The 23,527-nt window shown below is 35.1% G+C and overlaps 1 protein-coding gene across 1 annotated transcript in view; it reads left to right on the top strand.

Annotated features, from left to right (window-relative positions):
- Nucleotides 1-433: 433 nt before the first annotated feature.
- LOC106719777 (T-box protein H15) overlaps nucleotides 434-23,527 on the top strand; it is a 62,760-nt gene continuing 39,666 nt past the window's right edge. The window contains exons 1-3 of the mRNA XM_014514220.2: nucleotides 434-774; nucleotides 6,027-6,188; nucleotides 7,550-7,709. Of these exons, the coding sequence (XP_014369706.2) occupies nucleotides 633-774; nucleotides 6,027-6,188; nucleotides 7,550-7,709 (464 nt within the window). The 5' untranslated portion in view covers nucleotides 434-632. The remainder of the gene's footprint in view (nucleotides 775-6,026; nucleotides 6,189-7,549; nucleotides 7,710-23,527) is intronic.

The raw sequence follows: 23,527 nt of genomic DNA, 5'->3' as shown, positions 1-23,527 counted from the left end.
GTATATTAAAAGCAAGCATGTAGAAGGATATTTAAAGCAAGTTGTTAAGCTTCACTTGGGAATTAGTAGGACTGATAGAATCTAAAGCAAAATCTAAACCATGTAATGTTTTCTTGTTTAATAATAGTAATCGTTTTCACAAATATAAGGGGTGGAGAAGTAAACGTTTCGGGTGCGTAAGCCAACTAGACTCCATCAAAAATGAGCGATATGATATGGAATACAAATTAAATAATAATGCGATATTGTTATGAGCTTAGTTGGGGTGAGCGGGTGTGTGCGGGGTGTGCGGGGTTCGTGCGGGGTTCGTGCGGGGTGCAGCGGGGCGCGGCGACAGCGGGCCGGGCCGGTACTGGGCGCGCGCCGCCCCGCCCGCGCTCCGCCCCGCGCGCGCCCGCCGCGCCCGCGCCGCGCTCAGTCCGCGCCCGGCCGCCGCACCGCAACGCATCGCGCATGCACTTGCTCGGCATCGGCACGCACTACGCGCTCATACCGACCCTAGTACGAATAGGCTCCTTTTCGGGTCCTCGTCGGAACATAGTGATCTTGTGTGGAAACTGTAATATATCCGTCTAGTGGCCGTCCGGGATGTGTCGGACGTTGGTGGTGTTCGCGGGCTGCGGGCGCTGCTGATGGCGGTGGCAGGCGCGCGGCCCGGCAGGATGCTGGCTGAGGAGGGCCGCACGAGGGCCACGGACTTCTCCATCGCGGCCATCATGGCGCGCAGTGCTGCGGAGCCCCGGAGCCCGGGCGCGAGCTCGCCCACTCACAACGGTTAGATAGGCCTAAATTTTATTACCTAATATTAGGAATTTTCCTACTTTTCTCTTCTTCAGCTGTGACATTATCCTGGGACACTTGAAAAGGTAGAATTTCTGGGACTTACGTGAATTCTATTTAAGTCTAATTGTGTTAGGCCTAACTTAAGCATGAATATAATGTTAACTTAAGAAGTTATCGGCACTAATAGCAGCTATATTTGTTTTATTTTGACTATGTTTACAATTTGAAATTGGAATTATTTTTTAAATTTATCACGGAATCACTAAATTACTTCAGATAGATGAGTATAAAATTTTATATTTATATTTATTTATAATTTCTACAAAATTTTATTAATTTAACTAACATTAATTTTTTTTTAAAAACCTAGATAGATGTGGATTTAATGCTTTCAGAATCTACTGTTATTTAGGATATAAATTAATAAAGGTTAATTACCTACATTTATTTTATTTTCAATAAATCCGCCAGCGATCTTTAGTTAGCGAATAAAAGATAAGAAAATTGTTTTCAAATGATGCCTGTCATATGACAATGATAATTTTACCACCGTGATAAAAAAACAGACGCATAATAGGTACCTATCGCTTCAAGTCTCCTAGATGTCTTAAATGTCCTAGTCATTTTATAGAAGCAGGAGCTTCATAAGAAGACAAAATAAATTGTTATAATTTTTTATACTGCCAGTTAAAACTTTTATTAATCTAAAGTAAAAAAAAATACTATTTAATAAAAAAATATCTTATAATACACTTGCCGACCGACGGCTGTTGATTTAACCAAACGGTTAAATCAACAGCCGTCGTAATCAACATTTGTCTTTGCTTAATAATATTTATAAATTTTACAAGTGAAGTATGAAAATTAAAAAAAAGCCTAATTGGAATTTAAGAGATGGAATATCTTTTCTACTAAATTGTTACAATGATTTACTTTTTATTAATTAAAATGAACATCAATGGAAATTTACATCAAGTTAAAATGTCCAACAAAACACCAAAAAATTGCAGCTAGTTTTTTCTAACAAGAACATTTCTTATTAGAATTAATCTACTGTTAATGTTAATAATCATTAGATGTACTCGTAATATAAGTGCGTTGTAGTTAACTCGCAATTTGTAATATATCTATATATATAAAAATGAATTGCTGTTCGTTAGTCTCACTAAAACTCGAGAACGGCTGAACGGATTTATCTTATCTTAGTCTTGAAATGTTCGTGGAGGTCTAGGGAAGGTTTAAAAAAATAGGCGAGAAAAAATTCATACCGCTATTAAGTTTTTTTTTCCTGCGCGCGGACGGAGTCGCGGGCGACAGCTAGTCTATAAATAAAAATGAATGCGCTCCATGCGTTCAATTTCTGATCATTCATGATTAATCTTTAGGTTGTCTTGTCGGAAGAAGTCGGTAAGTGGAACCAAAATCTTTAATATTGTTTTTTATTTTACGGTGCAATTTATATACCTGTTCATCTAATCACTGTGATAAGAAAAAATACGTTTTATTTGTATCATTAGAATGTGTTGAACTAAAATTGCTTTTCGTGAAGTTATGCGCTGAATAGCTCATAACAGCTTCAGTTGTTGTGTCTCCCTGTTACTATTATGTTACTAATTTTAAAAATGCGTATGTAAATATGGATGGATGGATGTTTGTTTGAAGGTATCTACGAAACGGCTCAACGGATCTAGATGAAACTTTTCACAGATGTATACAAAGTCATAGTAGCATCATAGTCTGGAAGAACACATAGGCCACTTATTACGTTTTTTTTTAATTCCGCGCGGACAGAGTCGTAGGCGACAGCTAGTAAATAATAAACCTGATAAATTATTTGGACGTGGTAATCGAATCGAATTGGATAAATATGTTTGCCTAGCCAAATTATAGATATTCCTTACTAATATTATACGAGTAAATGGGAAAGTTTAGATCGCCAGATGTTTGTTACAAAGTACCTCCGGAATGGTTGCATGGATCTGGATAAAATTTGGTATAGATATGTCTGGGGGAACACATAGACTATATACATACAAAGTTTTTTTGGTGCCGGGCGGTCGGAATCGCGGGCAAAAGCTGTCCAAAATGGGCGAAAATTCACTATGAGAACTTTGGATCTTTTGTAGTGTCGGATAACAGCGTGGCATAAAATTAATTAAGAAATAAAATTTACTAATATTTTGGTATGATAAAATTGATTACAGCTCGATTATAAACTAACATGGGCAGTTAGTCAAAGTAGGTATTTTAATTCTTAATTAAAATAAGGATTTGTAAATCTTTTAAATATACGAAGTTTTTTTTTTTTGATTTAGTACCTACTTATTCTATTCGCAATAAATATGTTATTATTCGTCTACACGGAAATTTAAACTACATTAAGATGCTATCATCATCTATAATTGTTAGAAGATGAACATTCATGCATATTTATGTTTAATTTTAATATTCTGAATATTAAACATCAGCCAGACATTAATTTTTAAACAAAAATGTCGTGAATATAATTTATTTGCCGTTGTTAAATGTTAACTTTATTTTCTACACCGCGTCGTCTCAATTGTAATTGTAAACAATTAAATTGTAATGTATAGTAGTACGTAAGTATTCCAATAATCCAGAGTAATAATCCAGAGTAAAATCCAATAATCCAGAGTTGTAACAATATTTTTACAGCAAAAAAATTGTCCAATTCAGGCCTTACAAACTTTACTTTTCTTTATACGAAATATCATAGAAAAAGATCAGATGTCAATAATATTATTATTATTATTTAAATTGTATATGAATAAAGAACCTAAAACTAAAAAACAAATTGCAAAATATCTAATATATAAAATTCTCGTGTCACAGTTTTCGTCACCGTACCTACTCCTCCGAAACGGCTTGACCGATTCTCATGAAATTTTGTGAGCATTTTCAGTAGGTCTGAGAATCGGCCAACTTCTATTTTTCATAACCCCCCCCCCATTTTTTAACTGCGCGCGGACAGAGTCGCGGGCGACAGCTAGTAATATATAAAATATAGTTGGTATACCACCGCCGTAAATAAAGTGTGATTTTAATTAGCGTTTTTCAAAGCAAAAAATTTATATTGTGTGAAAACCGTAAAAGATAGATGAATATGGCAATTCCGTCTTTTTTGTAGCACTTTTTGGGATTTACAAGTCTCATACACCATTTTTTATAAATCTAACGATTGAGTCTACGTAAGCCAAAATAGACAAATTTTAAGGTGTACAGAAATATGACGTTTATTCATATTTACTAAACTTTAGTTATAAATGTACCCAATGTTTATGATAACATAGCTTTCTAATGGCAACAGAATTTCTGAAATCGGTCCAATAGTTTTTGAGTTTATACGTTACATTTAAAAATACAAATCTTTCCTCTTCAAAATATTAGATGAATAAATGGCAATTTACGTACGGGAATTGTCATTTTTCTTTGATGCGTTCAATTAAAACGCGATTTTAACTATATTTCATGTTTTTTTTTGTAGTCAGTTCTGCCATTTCGGGTGTAGGTTAATATTATATTGTACAGTCGCGCACGATAGACATATCTGCCTTCGTGTTAAACTCTGTCACGACATTTCACTATAAAGTTATGTGCCTGTCTGTACTTTTATTCTTTTATGGTATAAAGTGCTGCAGGGTGTTACTAATTGCAGACTAAATGAACAAAACGACAAAAAAAGAATGCACGTCTTTCAACATTTAAAACAGCTATGGTTAATTTCAACATAAGACCTACTGTATTACTCCAAAAATACAGTCACGACTCTCCTATCTATATAAATAAAAGAAAGTCATGTTAGTTACACTATTTATAACTCAAGAACGGCTGAATCGATTTGACTGAAAATTGGTGGGCAGGTAGCTTAGAACCAGGAAACGGACATAGGATAATTTTTACCCTGTTTTCTTTTTTTAAACCGCCCGGACGGAGTCGCGGGTAAAAGCTAGTTTATAATAGTTAAACACGTGTATTAACCTTTTGATGATTATGAACGTCAATGTGATTATAAAACGTTCGTTTTACCCTTAAATATGTATCACCAAAACTGCTTCCGGTAAAGTTCTATGTTATTCGTCACTAACCTTTGTGAATTCTAAATTATTTGCGGAAACTTTATCACATAATATACCAGATTCCATTCCAAAACCATAGAAAATTAAAATTTACGTAGCAAGCTAAAATTCGTATGATATTTACGAAATATTTTGGGAAAAACACTTTATAACATAACAATTAACTATTTAACATTACCTACTCATATTTAACAATATCACTTCATATGATCTCACAATTTTTACAAAATACCTAAAAAGTCATATATCAATAAAATGGCCGCCAAGTGTGACATTTGACATACCTCTGTTTACTTGAAAACTTACAATAGTAGTGGCTACTGTCAACAACCGCTACGCTTGTGCATAATATTTTGGGTTTATGTTGTTTTCCGAACTAAAATAATAATAAAATTAACGGTTTTGTTACAACATTGTGATAGTTATTGCTTATCTATGTAAGTAAGGTTTTCCCCACTTTGTACCTACGTCATAGGGTAAATATTGGGACCATGTTTGAGATTTTTGGTAAAAATATTTACCTTTAATACGCCAAGAAAGATAAAGTGAACCTTAAAGTTGTTCGAGTATTATTTTCTGTGTAACTCTCTTAAAACATGTGGAAATCAAAATTTTCCTTAAGCGTGACCGTTGGCGGGTAAAAGTGGGGGTTCCAAATACTAATTGGAGTGGTTTGCGCGGGCGCAGGCGTCGGGTTGCGGCCGCGTTCGTTATTTAGGATTAATTGTGCGGAACCGAGCATATTCGACACCGGCCCACCGCTCGCCTGGCCCTTACACTTACACCTTTATATTGAACTATATTTTTATTGCGTTTTAGATGGCGACTTTGTTAGCATGCAGTTATATTTCATTTTATACTTTAATTGTAACATTCTCTGTATTATTAATTGCTGTTTTTATTCCTTTCTGAGTCGTAAAACGTACAAACTATTTTTATATTTTATAATTTTTTGTTTATATTGTTGGGTGAACTTCATTTTTTATTGAAAATTTTACCATTAAACTCTTTTCGAAACGTTAACTGATTAGGCGGTAAAAAAAGCAGTACTGCACCGTCTTATACTGTGCTTCCTTGTTTTGTCCTTATGTGAAGCATGAATTAGTATTAAAAACGTTTCCGTAAATGAATGACTATAATCATCAGGTGTGTCGTCGCGACAGAGCTCGCCGGCGTCGTTGAGCTCTGCGGCGTCCAGTTGCCGCAGCCCAGCGCCTGACGAAGACGTTGAGGTAGACGTGGAGCAGTGCTCAGACGGCGAGCGAGATGCCTCCGACCACGCCGTGCCTTCGCCGGCGCCGTCCTCAGGTATGTCCAGCGCCCAGCGCCCAGCGATCCGATCGAACACGAAGCAGTGTTCTTAGTCTGCCTGAGAAAGATTTGAAAACCTCCAGAGGCCTTTGCCTTTATTATATGAGATGTAACACGACCTGATAATATTTGATATAATGTGACCAGACTTAACGCCAAAATACGGTAGCAACTTACGGCACAAATAGGTCCATGGACTCGGATAGGTTAAACAGTTATAAGAGTTTTCACTACTACACATTTTAATTATCGCCTCAAGTATTAAGTAAGTATTGTACACGAAGATATATTGCTGTAACTGCATAAGGTATCTGACACACAATACCTTGGTAGTACTATCGCGAGGTAAAAAGTAAATTGAAGTCATAATTACTGACTGGATAATTATCATACTAAATAAACTTTCTCAGACATTGCGTTCTCACATCGACTGCACGTGAGCAGGCGACTAATGTCGGGATCTTAGTGTAACATTAATAACTAATAACTGTTTCGAATAACTGTCTTCATAAAGGTTACGTTTAAATAACATACGTAACTATAGCATTGACATAACTATTCTAACTGTAAGAACTTAGTTATTATGATGTAGTTCTGAATCTATGGGAAATATGTTCAATTGTGTTACAAACTTGATTTTTAACGCAGTTTATTTTAAGTGTAGGCACTATGTTGGATTCTAAAACAAAACTTAGTACGAGTTATAGGCGATTCATGAACATAATCCAGATAAGTGATTATAGTCTGTTATATGTTTCTGGTGGTTAGTTGTTCACTCATTAATAGTTTGTTAAAAAACTGAAGGTAATCTTTATTCACATATTATCCAAAAGAAAGATAATGTAGATTTGTATGGTCAATGGAAATGAGACATTATATTTACATATGTTACTAGCTGACAATGTCATTTCGATGGGTCCTATGTATAAGGGCCGAAGTAACAAATAATTTTTTACTTTTTTATGTTAAAAGCTACCTCTTACTTAAGTTAACAATATGCACTAAACATAAATGCACATATACAGCTGTAAACTTGATTTTTGCTAAAGTAAAAGGGCCTATGCGGCATATTTTCCTATATGGTTGATTTTTTGAGAGCCTCTTTCTCCTGTAAAGTTGTCTATTTGCATATTGACCCTTATTCGTAGGAGCCATCGATTTATTGTCTATGGAATTATTAATGAACCTTTCAACGTTCTAATTTGTGATGCAAACATGTCTGTTTTTAGTAACCTTGTGATCACAGTCTTACCTACTCGTATAAAAGTAGAATGTTTATATAGGTTTATTATAATTTCTCATTTCCCTTAAATTCGACTATAACTTATCAAATTGTTAAGGTAGATGTATACTTGCAGAGTTGGGTGAGAGAGACACGCCGTCTCCGGCACGACCATTACCAGCCATTTCCTGCAATTGCGAGGAGCTGCTGACTGTGGACTGTCAGCTCGAAACCAAGGAGCTGTGGGATAAGTTCCACGACCTCGGCACCGAGATGATTATCACCAAGACTGGCAGGTAAGAGAAAAGTTGGCAATATTTTTTAAGGTGGATGATTAACTCTAACTGTTTGTAGGAAAACAAAGTTGATGTAAAGAAATAACAGTATTTTTATAACAATTACAATTAGATTTAAAAGTAACTTTGCGTAGTAAACTTGGTAATACAAAAGCAGTTAAAGAAGCGACGAGCTTACAACTTATTTGCGTCTAATTACGTCGAGTCTCATCTTCCGAAACTTAATCTTTCACTTCGCCGAAATCGCCGAGGAATTAATTCACTCTACGATCGCCCTCCGAAAAAAGGGGTTCAACGGAATGGATTCATCAGCCAAAGTGGCCAATTTCGGAATAATTACTTCGCGAACCCGCTCGTCCTTCAACCCTTTAACGAGATAAATTAAAAGTACATTTTTTCCGTGTCCCGTCCCGGTTAACTCCGGGCAATAAATTAACAAAGCCCCAAAGACAACAAACGCCGTTGGGGGAGGGGAAGATGTTTTTATAGTCACGCAGAGAGGTTTATCTAAATAATTGCGCAGTCGGTGGCGGTGAGCGGAAAATTGGCATTCTGTAGAGAGGGGCCCTCCGCTTCGCCCCCGCTGCACTTTGTCATGTCTGTCGACCCTCTTTACAACGCGAACACAACATTGACATTTACGCTAAATCGTCCCTAAACTTAAAAAAAAAAATTGTAAATGATTTTTTATGATTTTTCATTTTTTTTGATAGAATTTAAACTTAAATAGATGTCTAAATTAAAAAAGAAATCGTTGAAGTAATCCGTTAGTATTATTTCATTTTTTTACGTATTTGAAAACAAATGTGTAGAATAACCTTTATTTTGCTAAAATTTATGATTTGTTTGCGTGTTGACGTTCTATTCCACCTTCAGACATGTACTGTAGTGATGTAATGAAAGAAAAAAAATTGTAATTACTTGATGTCCTTTGATAATTGCAAAGGTCCAAAGAATTAATTGTTATTTGTGTTAAAAATAATTATTAAGTTTCTATAATTAAAATTAAAAATTAAACTGCCATAAACGATTTTAGGTTAATATTACAAAGATGCTACTGCTAAACCTCAATAAATGTATTGTTGATAAAAGCATAATGTATTGCCTTAATACCTCATAATTTCTTGTTTATATTTCGCAAGTAAATTTTATAGGTTAAGAAGCTCCGACTTTACTCACATAACTCTTTTCCCACCTTACTTCTTACTAACATTACAAATGAGAATGTTTAGATGGATGGATATTTGTTTGAAGGTATCTCCGGAACGGCTCAACAGATCTTGATGAAATTTGGCACAGATGTAGAACATAATCTGGAAGAAAACAAGGCTTCTTGTTACGGACGGATTCGCGGGCAACAGCTAATATCTTTATTATTGTCGTCATAGTACTTTCTAGAACAACTAACATATTTGTTTCACGACGTGGGTAATTTCAATTTAAAACAACACGAGTACTTGTAATCGACATATTAATCCCATGTCAAGCGTTACAGACCCCAGTCTATCGCAACAAGTGAACTTATTCTAAATCACTGCGCTCCTAGGATTTTGTCCCGGGGGACATGTTTCTGTTGTTCCACATTGTTGTACGACTGAGCCGTTTTGATACGTTGATCAAAAGATACTATTGTTTCTTGCTTCAAGTGACACAGACTAAAAATATTAAGACTATTAGTACCTAAATTTATATTAGTATATTATATTGTTGTGATTTATCTAGGAATTATTGCGATATTAATTGAAGATGACAATGTTGAGTGTAATTTAATTACAGACGTCTACTACAATAGCATATTATCTTATAGGTTATATTGTGTTGCGTTGGAAACTTATATTTTTTGCATAAACAATGTATGCATTTAGTCAAACTTGGTACGGTTTGTTTCAATGTAATCGGGCTGAGAAGCCTCACAAGTGCACTAAATAAAGGACATCCTGTATGCGGGGCTTTATGCTTACAATGACTCATTGAAAACCATCGAAATGTCTACATTTTTGTTTTGTCTCTAACATAATGTTACAATGTTCTTTGAATTTACCATCAAAATGTAAGTGAAATGATTGAATCAGAGCCAGTTGCAAATTTCAAATTAATACCAATAACGAAAAATAAATGTTGTGTTTATATAAATTCTTAATATTAAAAAAAAGTATCAACATTACATGATCGCCACATAAAAACCTAAACAAGAGATAAATCAAGGCGTCCAATCAAAATGGGATATCAGGGACAAATTTTATTGTAGGGTGGGCGGCGGAGCGTGCGCTTAAATTGCTTTACAATGCATTCTCTATTAATTTTTTGATAACTCTTTTTATAAAGGCTTCATATCCTATGCTTTTTATATCAGACCTAGTATAAACCACTACGCCGCATTTGGAGTTCTTAATAAGTCATTTAGGGAAACCCTTATTGTAGCCTTCTCGTACTAAAACTTCACTAAGGGAAACATTTTAACAACTCTGAATGCAGTTAAACATAAACACCTTATCTTTTACTAATTTCAGTTCTTAAATTGCTTTTTTTTTTAAATACGATGTTTATGAGGCGTGTATTACATTGAAAAATAGAAGCTTATTTTGCATAATCTTATTTTCTGCAAGCATTCTTAATATTACTCGTTAATAGTGCTAAGCATTAAAATTAAGAATTGTGGATTGCAAAAAAACCTTAGCGGTTTTATTTTTTTCTGCAATAACATTTAATAATTATTACACGAATATACGAAGATTGCGGATTTAAATTTATATTGATTAACCTTGAAAGAACGCGTTTAAACGTTTGCACTATTGAGTTATTTTATAATAGTGCCTGGAAATTAACTTGCTTTGCTTTTGTTTATCCTACCTTTTTCTTAGTTGTCGCAATATCTTTGAATTTAAAATTCACCGTCGAGTGCAGAGATTAGTAAAACTTCACACACGTCCATTGGCACTTGTCAGTTATTCCGTTCGTTTTACATCGAAGTTAATATGAAAACATAAAGCGACTCTTTATCTTCGGACGTACCGTAATACGCCTTATCTTTTTTTATTGCTCTGCAGAATCCTTTATACTTTGCTCCAGTCATGTAGAGACAACTTTACTCTTTATATCGATAAAAGTATTCAATGCTTATAAAATTTTAAGAATAATATGAGTATACCATTGGCTGATGGTGGGATTGTTATGTTAATATTTTATATTAGATGTTCTAAATTCGAAGGTTTCGTGTTATGTAGATTGCATGCAACTTATTTTTTTTTATAATTTCCCAGGCTCTTAAACAGTTGTTTAAAATCAAGCGATAATACTGAGAAAGGCATTTTCTAATGCCTATGTCCAGTAGCGGAATAACAGCAGACGATGAAGCGCAAATTGATAAAATATAAGGGGACGTACAATAGCAAAATTAGTACAATACATTGCAAAATACATTGCATACTGGTACAGTATTCCATGGGATGTCTTGTGTTGTCCCACAATTGTGTTAATAACAAAGATTTACTTAAAATTCATGTATCAGCATTTAATTATTATAGTTTATTCTTTTTTCTTATGTAAATCTGTGTTCAAAGTTAACATTTTGATTTTATCGATACATTAAGCGGTTGACGTCACTATCGCCGACTGGTGTGCGATGTCGGTCCGTCTCGGCGTGTTTATACTTTTTTTTTTATTCGATTCGTCGTTTTGATTTACAAGCAGCCACTTTACTGCCAAGTGGACTTTGTTAGAGGCAACTAACTGGCGGACGATTTATGTACGGTTGACCTTTCCGGACAATGAGTCCGTCCGGTATGTTTGGAGGCTGTCATAACGAGCGCTTTTTATGCGTCGACTGTTCATCCGTTTGGTGTGACGTTTACAACAAGTTTAGAAATATTTAGGTCGTCTTGGCGTAATCGATTCGTGTAACACAAAATGAACGAAATACAATTCTTGTTAAAAAGAATAACACAGTTTTGATTTGTAATGAAACTAACTAAATCTATCACTTTCACTTAGGTGTTTTAAAGAACTAAGCTTGAGAAGTATGGATTAAATCAGGGTTAATATAACTTCCTATTTGCGTTAAAAAAGGTATTTTTAATACTACATTCGGAAAAGTTGTTGGTGAATATTCTCAACGGAAGCTTTTTAGTTTGATGGGGCTCTAGTACAATAAATGTAGTTTATATGTATTCTAAATACTCAAATATAAATATAAAGAAGTGATAAAAATTGCTCGTAGTTTGCAAAATGAATTCGTTCACATAAAAATACCTTTCAACGCTTTTCACTTTCTAACGTTATAAAGTTAATAACTTTCAATGTCCGTGTTAAATCTATAACTTCTGCGATTACTGACATCAGTTATTGGCAGCATATTTTTATTAATATAATTTGATTATTTTACACACCGGTCTCATAAATTGTTAAATGTAACATTAATTAGGGGCACCTGGCCCATCTTGGCCGTGTTCGCTCCTTTGTAACCCGTCAAAGGTGTCCGTTACAAAAATATTATAAAAAATATGACATTTAACAAATAATATTTAGTGCTATTTGACAGTTATGATAGGCAATGATAATCATAACTGATAATTATTAGTTATTAATATGCAGGTTTTTCTCGAGGAGGGCAACAGGTGTCGCGTATACGTGAAATTGAGTAGTAACTCATTGGATTACACCATGGAAATATTACGTGCGTGTACATTTACTTCAATCGTTATATGTCTGGTCTTGTTGTGGCTCATATAGGTAATGGTAATATCTCAGCTGGAGTTTAAATCCCAGCCGGCACTGACACCTTGTTTTTTATGAAGAATTTTATTAACTATTAGCGGATCGCAACTTCGTTAGCATGTCCGTGTGAATCAGCTAACTTCCCATTAAAATCAGTTCAGCCGATCCGCAGATTAGGTACTGGGAACAAATGCGGCCTTGCTGACAGATATATTGACAGATATGCATATAAAAATTTTAACAATTGGTTTTTCGTCTTTTAATATAGACGGCTTAAACTAACATAAGTAATGTTCAAATAGAAAGAAAGGACAAAGGAGGCAAAACTAAACTTTCAATGGTTAGATTTGTTTACTATATATTCATAATCAATAAAATATCAATAAAAACCGCGAATCCGGTTCGTCCGCCTTGTTCGAACGATTTTAATGAATCGTTCTCGGGGTTATGTAGGATGCGGTAGGACAGGGGAAACAAAGGGGGTAGAGGGGAGACCGACATGTGCATACAGTTAATTGAAATTTTCGTGGCTACGTGTTACTTCGCATTACTGCAGCTTTCAAGCGGACAACTGCGCTACTCCCGCGCAATGCTTCATAATAAAGAGTTCAACGCGCGTCACGAGCTTAAAGCTTTATTGATGAACGTTAACACTGCTTTTCAAATAAAATTGCGTATCAACCTTAGAACTAAAGTTAAGTTATTAAATAAAATTTGTTCCCAAGTATATGAAATATTAATATTAACCTACATAATATTTTATTTCATCAATGTGATTTATTATTATTTTAGTGTATATATTTCGCAATGCATTAACGAAAATACGCTTAGCATTTTAAAGCACAAAATGTTATTGTACCTCAATGCTTGGACATAATTGGTACTTGGAGTTCGTCGTTGCTGAGTATATGGACTGCGATCACATAACTTTATATTAATAAATAAATAGTTCTTAATATACGCAAGTGATTGAGCTTCTTTTGTAAAATTTTCTGAAAAAAATTGAACCGCTAATAATACACTCAAATTATTTACTGCTTGTTTTCTTTAACTGTAACTTAAAACAGTTTTAACATCTGAATGTTACTTGAACTAAAAGAAGGTGTTTATAATAAACACAAATTATAGGTAAACATGATAATATTTTGATTTATTCGCATAACAAAACCACCATTGAGGCTTCACAATGATTAATGTAGGTACAAGTCGCTACCGTGCGTTGCCTTCAGCGTCGGCGTCGGCGCAATGAGCGAGTGAATTGTGGCGTACAAAGGACGCGCCCACGCCGCTGTGTCGCATCGCCTCGCCACTCCTGACACCATCTGCTACCGTACACCGATAATAAACATTGCGAATTTAAACTTTAATACAACGTTATACAGTGCACCAAAAAGTTTGTCTTGTATAGTATTTGTACAAGTATCATATATCGCTAATTTCATTTCTTATTGCAACCAGCTATCTAAGATGACTACATGGAAATAGTTTTATCTATCAACACGCTTCCGTTTAAAGAATTAAATAAAAAGATACTAAATTTCAACATATTTCTTCAAGGTTATACAGCGGTATCCCGTATTATATAATAATAAATAAAAAAAGTAAAGGGTTTCTTTTCAGCATATTATTAGTAAGGGCATTCGTTTCTAAATTAAAACTTAAAAGTGTGTAAAGCGAACAATATGTTCTCACACACGCCATTATTCTGTTAATTTTATATCATAATTAATTTCATTTTTATTACTGAAGTACAATACAGAATGTTAAATAATTAAGGTAAAAAGTTTACAAAAGACCATTGAACAGAGTGCGGTGCGCACGCGCTCGATGAAAGGCTGACGGCGAGGCCTCGACGGAGATTAATTGTGTAATCATGGAGATCAGAGGGTTTCGGGAACCTCATAGAGAGCAATCATCATCTATTTTACAGCTCGTCGACAACGCATTTAGATTAGCCAGCGGCCGTGGAAATAAACAGGTATCAAATCAATATTACGTTTGAACGATTTTAGCTTTCGTAATCGGTGAAAGGAGGCGTCGGCCACCAAGTTCGCGTATAAAATAGTGTCCGCGCTAGCCGGCCGGTGGTATTGTTACTAACAAGGGGGATTCTATCCGCGCTGTCGGCACAATTAGCCTGCTATTGTGAGCCGAGCGAAGTAATGCGCGGGCGCACCGTGTTGGTTTACACCTACGCCCATTGTGATCTGCGCTCGCACGGTTCAACGATGTTATCTCCACTATTAGCCCAACGTTCGATGTTCAAATAATCATTTAATAACCGTTAGCTTCGTTCGGAATCGACTAACTGTGATTGATTGCTTCGTATCGTTTGTATTATCGTAACTAATACTAGTAGCTGTTTATTCAATTCGAATGCTGTCTTAATAATAGGTCGCGTAGATAATTAATTTTATATATTAATGAATAACAACGTGCCTATTCGCATACGGGCTTGATAGTGATTAATGTTATCGAAATCGAATTTAATTTATAGTCGAGATTAATTTTATACGTTTATATGATTCTAAATAGTTTTAAGATTTCATAATTGAATACGCATTTTCAGACCGGTTTACACTGAACATCTTTGTGCATTAATTTATTATAAATGACATCCCATTTATAAAATTATTGCAGTCCATTTAATAAAATAACAAATTTTACAGACATATTTATCTAAATTCTAAAGGAAGCGAATCCTGTGTCAAACATAGATCAGGTTGTGAAACATAGATCTTGATTATAGTAATTATTTCGCTACAATAGATTTGTAAAAGCCAATCCCAAATCGTCGCAACCTTTTTTTCATAAAACAAAAGACTGTCACTTTGCCAAAGTGACGTAGGTATGTTTAAACAGGAGACATCCAAACGTAGGTTGCTAGGCCGCGACTATCCATCGCACAATGCGCGTAATGAAGTGGACTGCAGGGACCGTGAGGGACCGAGAGGGGGCGCGGTGTACACTATACCCAAACGAGCCATTGTTGCGCCCGCGACCCTTGGCTCGTTACTGAACGTTCCGACCTTACTCTACACTCCGGAAATCTCGTTAGCAATCCGTTGCCATTTCTACTCTCTACATCCTTCACTCTTCTTCTTATTTCCTAACTAGCTGTCGCCCGCGATTCCGTCCGTACAGGACTAAAAAAACTTAATTAGTAGCCTATGTTTTTCATCAATGCTAATTTTCAGAGAGATCTCTTTAGCCATTTTAATAAATATCCATCCACCTAAACTTTCACATATATAATATTAGTAAGAATCAAAAGGTTCAAAACGTTTCTATTGCAAAGTTTATACGCACTTTTATACGCCATGCTGGTTTACTGACAAAATCTAGGTGGGGACAAAAATTGTTGGATCATGTCTCTCAAGTACGGCTTTTGAATCTTAAAATGTAACGCCTTGAGGTAACATGTAGCAATTTTTTTTTTGTTTTATTATTATATGCATAAAAATATTTTAGTATCGGTATCTTTTATAAAGGTAGAAAAGTTGTATCTTGTTCTTTCTATATGGAGATATTAAGATAAAATTCCATACTTTATTTGTTACATTGAGATTTATTTAATATCACAATTTTTATTGTGAGCTTATCTATTTCTTAATTAACTCTCTGGTTCATTAACGCAAACTTATGATAGCTATAACAGTACAGTTGTACCGTGACTTTTTTTAATTGTAACAACTGCTACATGTAAAAGCGATCCCAAGAAGAACTCTATTACATTCTCACTCTTTTGCTACCAATTAGAAAGGGATAAAACGCTTAGATTTAGTCATAGGGTGTGATTTTTTTCGGGTAGTATTACACGTCGGGTAGGATAAATTATATTTATGTGAATTGTGGGTGGCCGTGTCGGTAGTTGATGTAAAAAAAAGTCACTCATTTGACGTAGCTCGCGGAAGTGAGGGCTGGTTAAGACTCGTTCGAGTTTAATAAACTATCAGCAGATGTTGTTGCTTCTACCACTTTTTATGACATATCGTTGGTAACTTTTTATTATTTTATTAGTTGTAATTAAGCTTTTTTTGTAAAAATTTTATATGTTGATTGAAATTGCTTAAATTTCTTGTAGCAATCAAAGCCGAATTTAAATAGTCTATTAAAATTCGGCCATACAAATATAGAAATTAAAAATTATTACTATACAGGATGCTTTGATGAATTGAAATTTTTTTTAAACTTAATATCCAAGAGTAATGGTCAATTTCTTTTAAATTACTATAATGCAATAATGTAATTCTAGTAACTTAATTTAATTAAAACGATTATTTCATAGTAATTTTACAGTCGTTGCTTAACTATCATTTATTATTGTAACCAAACAAAGAAATTACGTAAAACGGAACGAGTAAAATGACGTAATAGGCTCGATACAAAGTTTCCTTACAATAGCGACTAATGCATCTAAATTTGATTTAGTAGCGACCAGCAATAAAGTCATTATTACCATTTCCTTGACGGGGGTGAGTCGATAACTCGAAAATGACTCCCGTTAATATCAAACCACCTTTAACCGCCTTCTTCGTTTACCAATTTTTTCTCTAATTAATTCATTTTATGTTGCAAGATATTAATTACAAGTAACATCGATAATCAATTAATGGTAAGTCATAATTTAACTATAGTAATAACAAGAAATATAGAAAGTGAATAAAATTTTCCTAATATTTAACTAAAAAATAGAAGCCTTAGTATGTTAGTAAATAAAGGCACTTTTTATTACTATGCAGTCATTTTATCTTAGCCTTTAACTGGTGCTAATAACTCAAAGATGTAGGAAAAAAATCTTTAAAGCGAATAAAATTGTTTCGTTGTAAACTGATGTATTCAATATCTTTATTGTACTTATAACTTCAAAGAATTCATTAAATTATCTTTATAACTATACTTTATCTTTACGAGTGTGTAATTAGTAGCACTTATACATGTATTATTATTTAATTAAGCTCCGTCACCGCTAGGGCGGCGGTGACGTCACACGTCACGTCACGCGAGCCGCTCGTCAGCCGTGTCCGATGCGACTTCCTTACAACTCACTCAGGGACAGACATGCCTGTTTAATGCCGAATAACATGCTATACGCCAATCCTAATTATCAACTTTTATTTTTTATATGTTACTTGTTAGGTTGTCTTTGATTACTTGTTATATATCTCTATTTCTGTTATTATCAATAATGTTTAGGGGGTGTCTACCAGTTTTTTGTTATCTCTAAACCAACGTAAGACATACTGTTATTTTGTGAAGTCGAGTTATATGCAAGTCTTATATTGTTGTATTGTAAGGGCAGCAAAGACGGGCTGGAACATTTATCTACTCGGTGTGTTGTGGCGGCGGTCGGAGCCGGGTAGGTACGGAACATATGACCTGAAAGTTCACATAGCGACCCCCACACTCCCGAGCGAGAGGGAGTGAGCCAGGGCAAGCGGGAGCAAGCGGGACGCGAGACGCGCCGCGGCGGTTTCGTACATCGCCACCCGTCCGCGCCCGTAAGCTCGTAATTTGCCTTTCTATTAGAGCGAGGGCGTGAAAAAAGGAAAGCGTTTACGGCCCGCTTAATGGGAGCGAGAGGGAAGAAATATGGCCACCCTCCGGGAGAAGGGAAAATTTTCGGTTTTCACTGAGTTTTTGCGGAGATGTGCATCGGAACGCGGAGTGCGAGGGGGACGGCGATGTTTGCGGAACCGCTCCCCCGAATAATTAGCGGAAGTCGTGGCTTAGTTTCCCCCGCGTGAGGGTCGCGGGAAGGGAGTTCCTCTATTTGTCGTTTAAGAGTTAATCGGCAGAGCGATTCGTCACCCTCGGGAGAGCGCCGCCGGCGATATTATATCTTTATTATGAGACTAGTGAACCCGCCGGCCGCTCCGGGCGATTAACGAAATCGTGATTATTGATAACTTTGTTTGGTGAAGTCGGACACGGTAGCTAGAGCGGGGACGTTACATTTATTATGTCAGTTGTCACGCCGGGTATCGATAGTTCCAATGAAATATCATAGTTAATGTAACGATAAACCTATTTGTTTTTGATTCTTTGGTTGTCAAAACATCTTGAATATATAGGTATTAACTCTGGGTATGACTATCGTATACACTGCGTATTTGATATCGGCATAAGCCTTGTTGATGAATCTACAACCTGTGCTAGGATTACTTAAACTTCACTATTGTTAGAAAGGCCTATTTTCTTATAATACGTCAGAAATGAAATAGCGATGTGACCTGCTGTCAGGTTTCTTAGCAGTTTTAAAGAACACGACATATTGCAAATCGATTACCAGGCCATCATAACATTTGGATGGAGTAAAACATATGTTTGTCATAAGAGCGTCTTTGTTTATTTTGAATGGGTTGTGTTGTATCGAGGCGTAGGGTGTGATTAGTGCGACCGAGTGACAAATTCAATAGCGTCGTAGCGCGTGTGCCGTCTGTCAATTAGAGGTAATAGCTCCCTGCGACATATGCTCAGCGAGAGAATGACTCTCACTACCTGTGCAGTCAGTCTTATTTTTATCCAGTATGTCTCAACGGAAAGCGCATCTACGCTTAGTTATGACTATCTTCTGATATGTACCAATGTTATTATTTTCGATACAAATATATTACAAAATCAATGTTATAATTGTTTTTTTTTTGCAAAAGGAATGATTTACTTTACGTAATCTTCAATAATGTTATCAATAACATAGAATATACTCGAATAAATCGAATTGAGAAATAGTTGACTGCATTAGCATATCGCTGCGTTCTCCAATCGGCAGCAAATGAGCGATGACGGTAATTAAAACGGATCGCCTTACCGAATCAATAAGCCGGTACGATAAGCCAATTAATTGCACATGCGTCCGCTCCCAGAGGTGTGCTACTCGCGCTGCGCTGTGTGTTACGATTCAATCGACACAAATATACAACGCATTGGAAATTACTGTCGCTTAATTATATGAGTTAATTTATATTGCGGTAGCGAATTGTGACAATTTTAGGAAATAATATGGCAATCAAATGAACATGTCTAATATAAAAGTAGGCAAGTAACAAAGACTGCTATTTTTGAGATGCTGTGTATGGCAGACACTCGGTTCGTCCAATCTAGCATTTTCTTTTCTTAGCTAAGTTCGTGTGTTTTACTTTATTAAATTATTGACGATATGTTTACCAGAAAAGTAAAACATTTAGGTACTTTTCTATTCTTGATTATATATATCATGTATCATGTTTTTATATGCAGAATCATTATAAGCTTTTATTTGGTATCACCTGTTCCGATGGTTGTCATCAAATCTTGCAAATTAAATTTGATCCACTTCCCAGTTATTGATTGGGCTGAAATTTTGCAATCATGTGTAAATTGCATGATAATGTAATATTATGATGACATGGTTCTGATCTGATGATGGAGCTGGAAGTTGGCCATAGGAACTTTGCAAAGAAATTACACAAACTCATCAAATTTGGGCTTATTAAAATCGTCTTGATGAATAGTTTGTCTTTTTTAGATTTTCAGTTTTTAATTACCGAGGACATAGTAAAAGCTTGTTTTTAACAAGTTTATTTATTTATTTATTTATTTATTTATTCTTTAGCACTTTTATAAGTACAAGGAGGACTTAATGCCTAAAGGATTTCTCTACCAGTCATCCGGTATATGAGAGGAAAGTTTAATTATGTGCAGGGCAGTTATGAATTGAAGATACTATTTTACCAATACAGATATTATGTAATACAAAAATATATTAGAAAAAAAGTAAGTTTAAATTTGTAAATATTGTATATGTAAAAGAAAGAGAATAAGATAAATACAAACTCTAGATTAATAAGTACAATAATAGCGAGAAGGCTTCTTATGAATGGAGTCTCATAACATAATGATGCCGAATCAGACGCTTGAAAATATTCTTGGAGGAGGCTGTTTTAATGTTAGGTGAAAGATCGTTCCACAGTCTAACAGCTGTCACAGAGAAGGATTTATCCAAGAAGGACGAGTGATGAATAGGCGTGGATAGTAAAAGATTATCAGAGGACCGAAGAAGAGAAGAAAGCTCGTGATTTTCACACAGGAATTTGAAGAGGTCTTTTAAATAAGTGGGGTAATTTGTATCATTTAATACTGAGTAAAGAGTGCAGAGAATACGAACGTTCCTATTCCGTTTATTTGTTTTTTAATTATTATTGTTATACTTTAAATTGTACTGGAATGTAAGAATATTTGTAGTTTCAAAGAATTCCTAAGTATTGCACATACTGGCACGTCGTGTGTGGTACTTATGTGAATGGGTTTCATCTATTTACAGGTTTTAAATTTTCAGTCGTTATTCCATCTCCGCAGGGGTCTTCTGAGAAAGCGACCTGCAGACCTGACCATTAGTTATAAATACAATAGCTTTGTTGTGGTCGTTGGAAGGATATTGTTAACATTTAACAATATATATTTTTTTAATCGCGAAATTATCATTATGCAACATTAGCAAGTGTTTTCTGGGTACGTCTTTTCGCGTTTCCTGTTTGCATGTGATTAATGTTTTTTGTGCAAATATTTTTGTTATTAAAGATCCTTGATTGTTTGGTTGCATTTATTGTTCTTTTGGTACGAGTATAAAACTGAATGATATTGGAGGAATAAATTATAATGTTAGTGATAATTGAAACGATTTTGGGCAATTTTACTTTACCATAAATACTTGTAGCGTGCAGTTTACTAAAATATTAACGCGGATAACCTATTATAAGTTATTCATAGGAACTAATATTATAAATAAATCATACCTACAATCTAAACTTAATCGAAAAATATGTGAGACAGGCATCGAAAGTTGATTTTAACCATAAAATTTCTGTAACATTTTTTACGCATGGAAATATAACAGAAATCACCTGCGCTAAATTCGTATTCGCGGGCAGGTCGTGTGTGGCATTGGCCACAATGGTGTTTGGCTTGGCATTCGTCACGGGGCGCCGCGGGCGCAGCGCGGGGGGTGCAGGGGTAAGGGCGAAGGCTCGTGATTGATGGCGTAGCCTCCGCCGCGCAGCTCCGGCCGCCTCGCCAGCCCGACACTCATCATGCGCCGTGAATAATACCGTGTCTAAAAATGTCTTACGTACGCCTCCATGTCGGTATGAATTCTACTTGAATGTTATATGCTCGTTAAGTTATTGCTTTTGCTGTGCTATTATTAATCAGCGATATGAAAATGATGAAGTGTCGACAAAATAATATAAACAATTTCACAAAAAGAGAAAAAAATATATAGTGCCTACTTCCTGTTTTTAGCTCTTTTAAAATGTTCGCAGACTGTGTATAAATTACACTTGTACACACAAGAAAGTGCAAATTCAAGCTAATTCACCAAGTTAAAAGCATTTCCATATAAATCCAGTAGCGAAATATGTACTAAAATACTTTTGATAGAAGGACCCTCCACGTAAATAATAGAAGGGTCATAGATTATTCCGTAACATAATACGCGCTCCGATGGTTCCGATATCTACCAAATAATCATAATCTCCGGCGGTCTTCGTAAATAAAAATTATTTCATATCAGGACAGGTGCGGACTCAGGTTACGAATTCGGAACGATTCATTTACATTTGGCCCAAATAGAACGTTTGGATATTGAACAGGTGAATGTCTCGTCTATTGGGAATTTTGACGTCTTGATACTATCTTGTTTTGTTGCGACTGGTAGCTTAAAAAACATGTAATTAGACAACAGTTTCACTCGTTAATACTAATCATTATTTTTGACTTTATAAGGTTGTTAACATATCGAACAAGGGATGATAAAGTGGCGCTTTTTTGTTAAATTGTAAAGTGTTATAATAAACTTAAAAAGTGAAATTTAAATTTTGAGGTAGAAAACAAAACAAAAACTGTAAATTATATTATTTTTAATAAAAATTGTGGATTTTTTTTCCACATCGCCACAGAGTTTGCCAAATTTAAGTTCTTATATAAAAATAACAATTAATAATGTCAAAAACAAAAAAAAAGTACTGAAAATATCTAATTTAAAAAAGAGGTAACGTTTTTAATTCGTGTTAAAATATGTACTCAGTGGTGATGGCGACGTGTTTTTATTGTACCACTATAAAGTAGAATTAGTAGGGACCTAATTAACTATGAGTTTGACGATAAGTTTTTATGCTGTCGCGTGCGAGCCGGTACTTCGCGCAGATACAGACTGGCTTAAAGATCAGAACACGGTTTTTCTGTTTAAAACAAGAATTATATAATCATTATTTATATTTAATCATAAAAACTTTTTATTATTTCGCAAAAAAAAATCACAGGGACTTCTTAATAGAATATGTATATTAAATAATATTAGGCTGTTACAAGAGTTAAAACGGTGGCAGTAAGTTTTGAGGATATTTTTTCTGGTTACAAGATCGTGTAAATGCTGCTATTAAAAACTGATCGTATCTATCAGAATTGAGCAATTAATATTTTTTGTGGGTCTGCTTTCACGGATTACAAGTGGACATCCGAGTTGTCACCAGTCGCTGCTGGGCCGTTATCGGCGACAGATCACAAGCCCTTTGAAATCAAATGGAATTCGAATTAGATCTTCCAATAGTTCGTACACCACTTCACGTGAGCATTATTGAATTTCCAACCCTATGTGGTACTTCTTATGGTTTCTTATAGTAGTTATATTTAATTTTATCGGTTTATGCGTGATGCGTCAGTTCGCTCGCGCGTGACAAGTTGGTCGTTTTGTCCTCGTCGCCTAATCCCGCGCTTAGCTAACCGTTTTGACAAGATTTTCGATGTAGCGATAACGTAATACCATACCACTACTTAATTTCTTATTAATTTTTGTTACTTAAAGTTTCTTTGCCGCGTCTGAAACATATAAATACGCAATTTTTTCTTTGACATTTCGACTATCCTTTATTATTAGGTTGCTATTTTTTTATGTGCACAGCGATTATGAAAAACAAATATTATTATGAACTGTAATCCTAACCTTTTTAGTTACACTTTACCTTCTTAATATTGATAAAAGGATTATGATCGATAGTCAAGTTCTAAACATCTTAAGATGGCATCGTATCTGACGCTTCCTATTGCAGGCGCGATAACATCTCCGACGC

Source organism: Papilio machaon, chromosome 1 (genome assembly GCF_912999745.1).
Source record: "Papilio machaon chromosome 1, ilPapMach1.1, whole genome shotgun sequence".
Taxonomy (NCBI): domain Eukaryota; kingdom Metazoa; phylum Arthropoda; class Insecta; order Lepidoptera; family Papilionidae; genus Papilio; species Papilio machaon.
The sequence above is the reverse complement of the archived record's forward strand: the minus strand, read 5'-3'. Positions and strand labels throughout refer to the sequence as shown.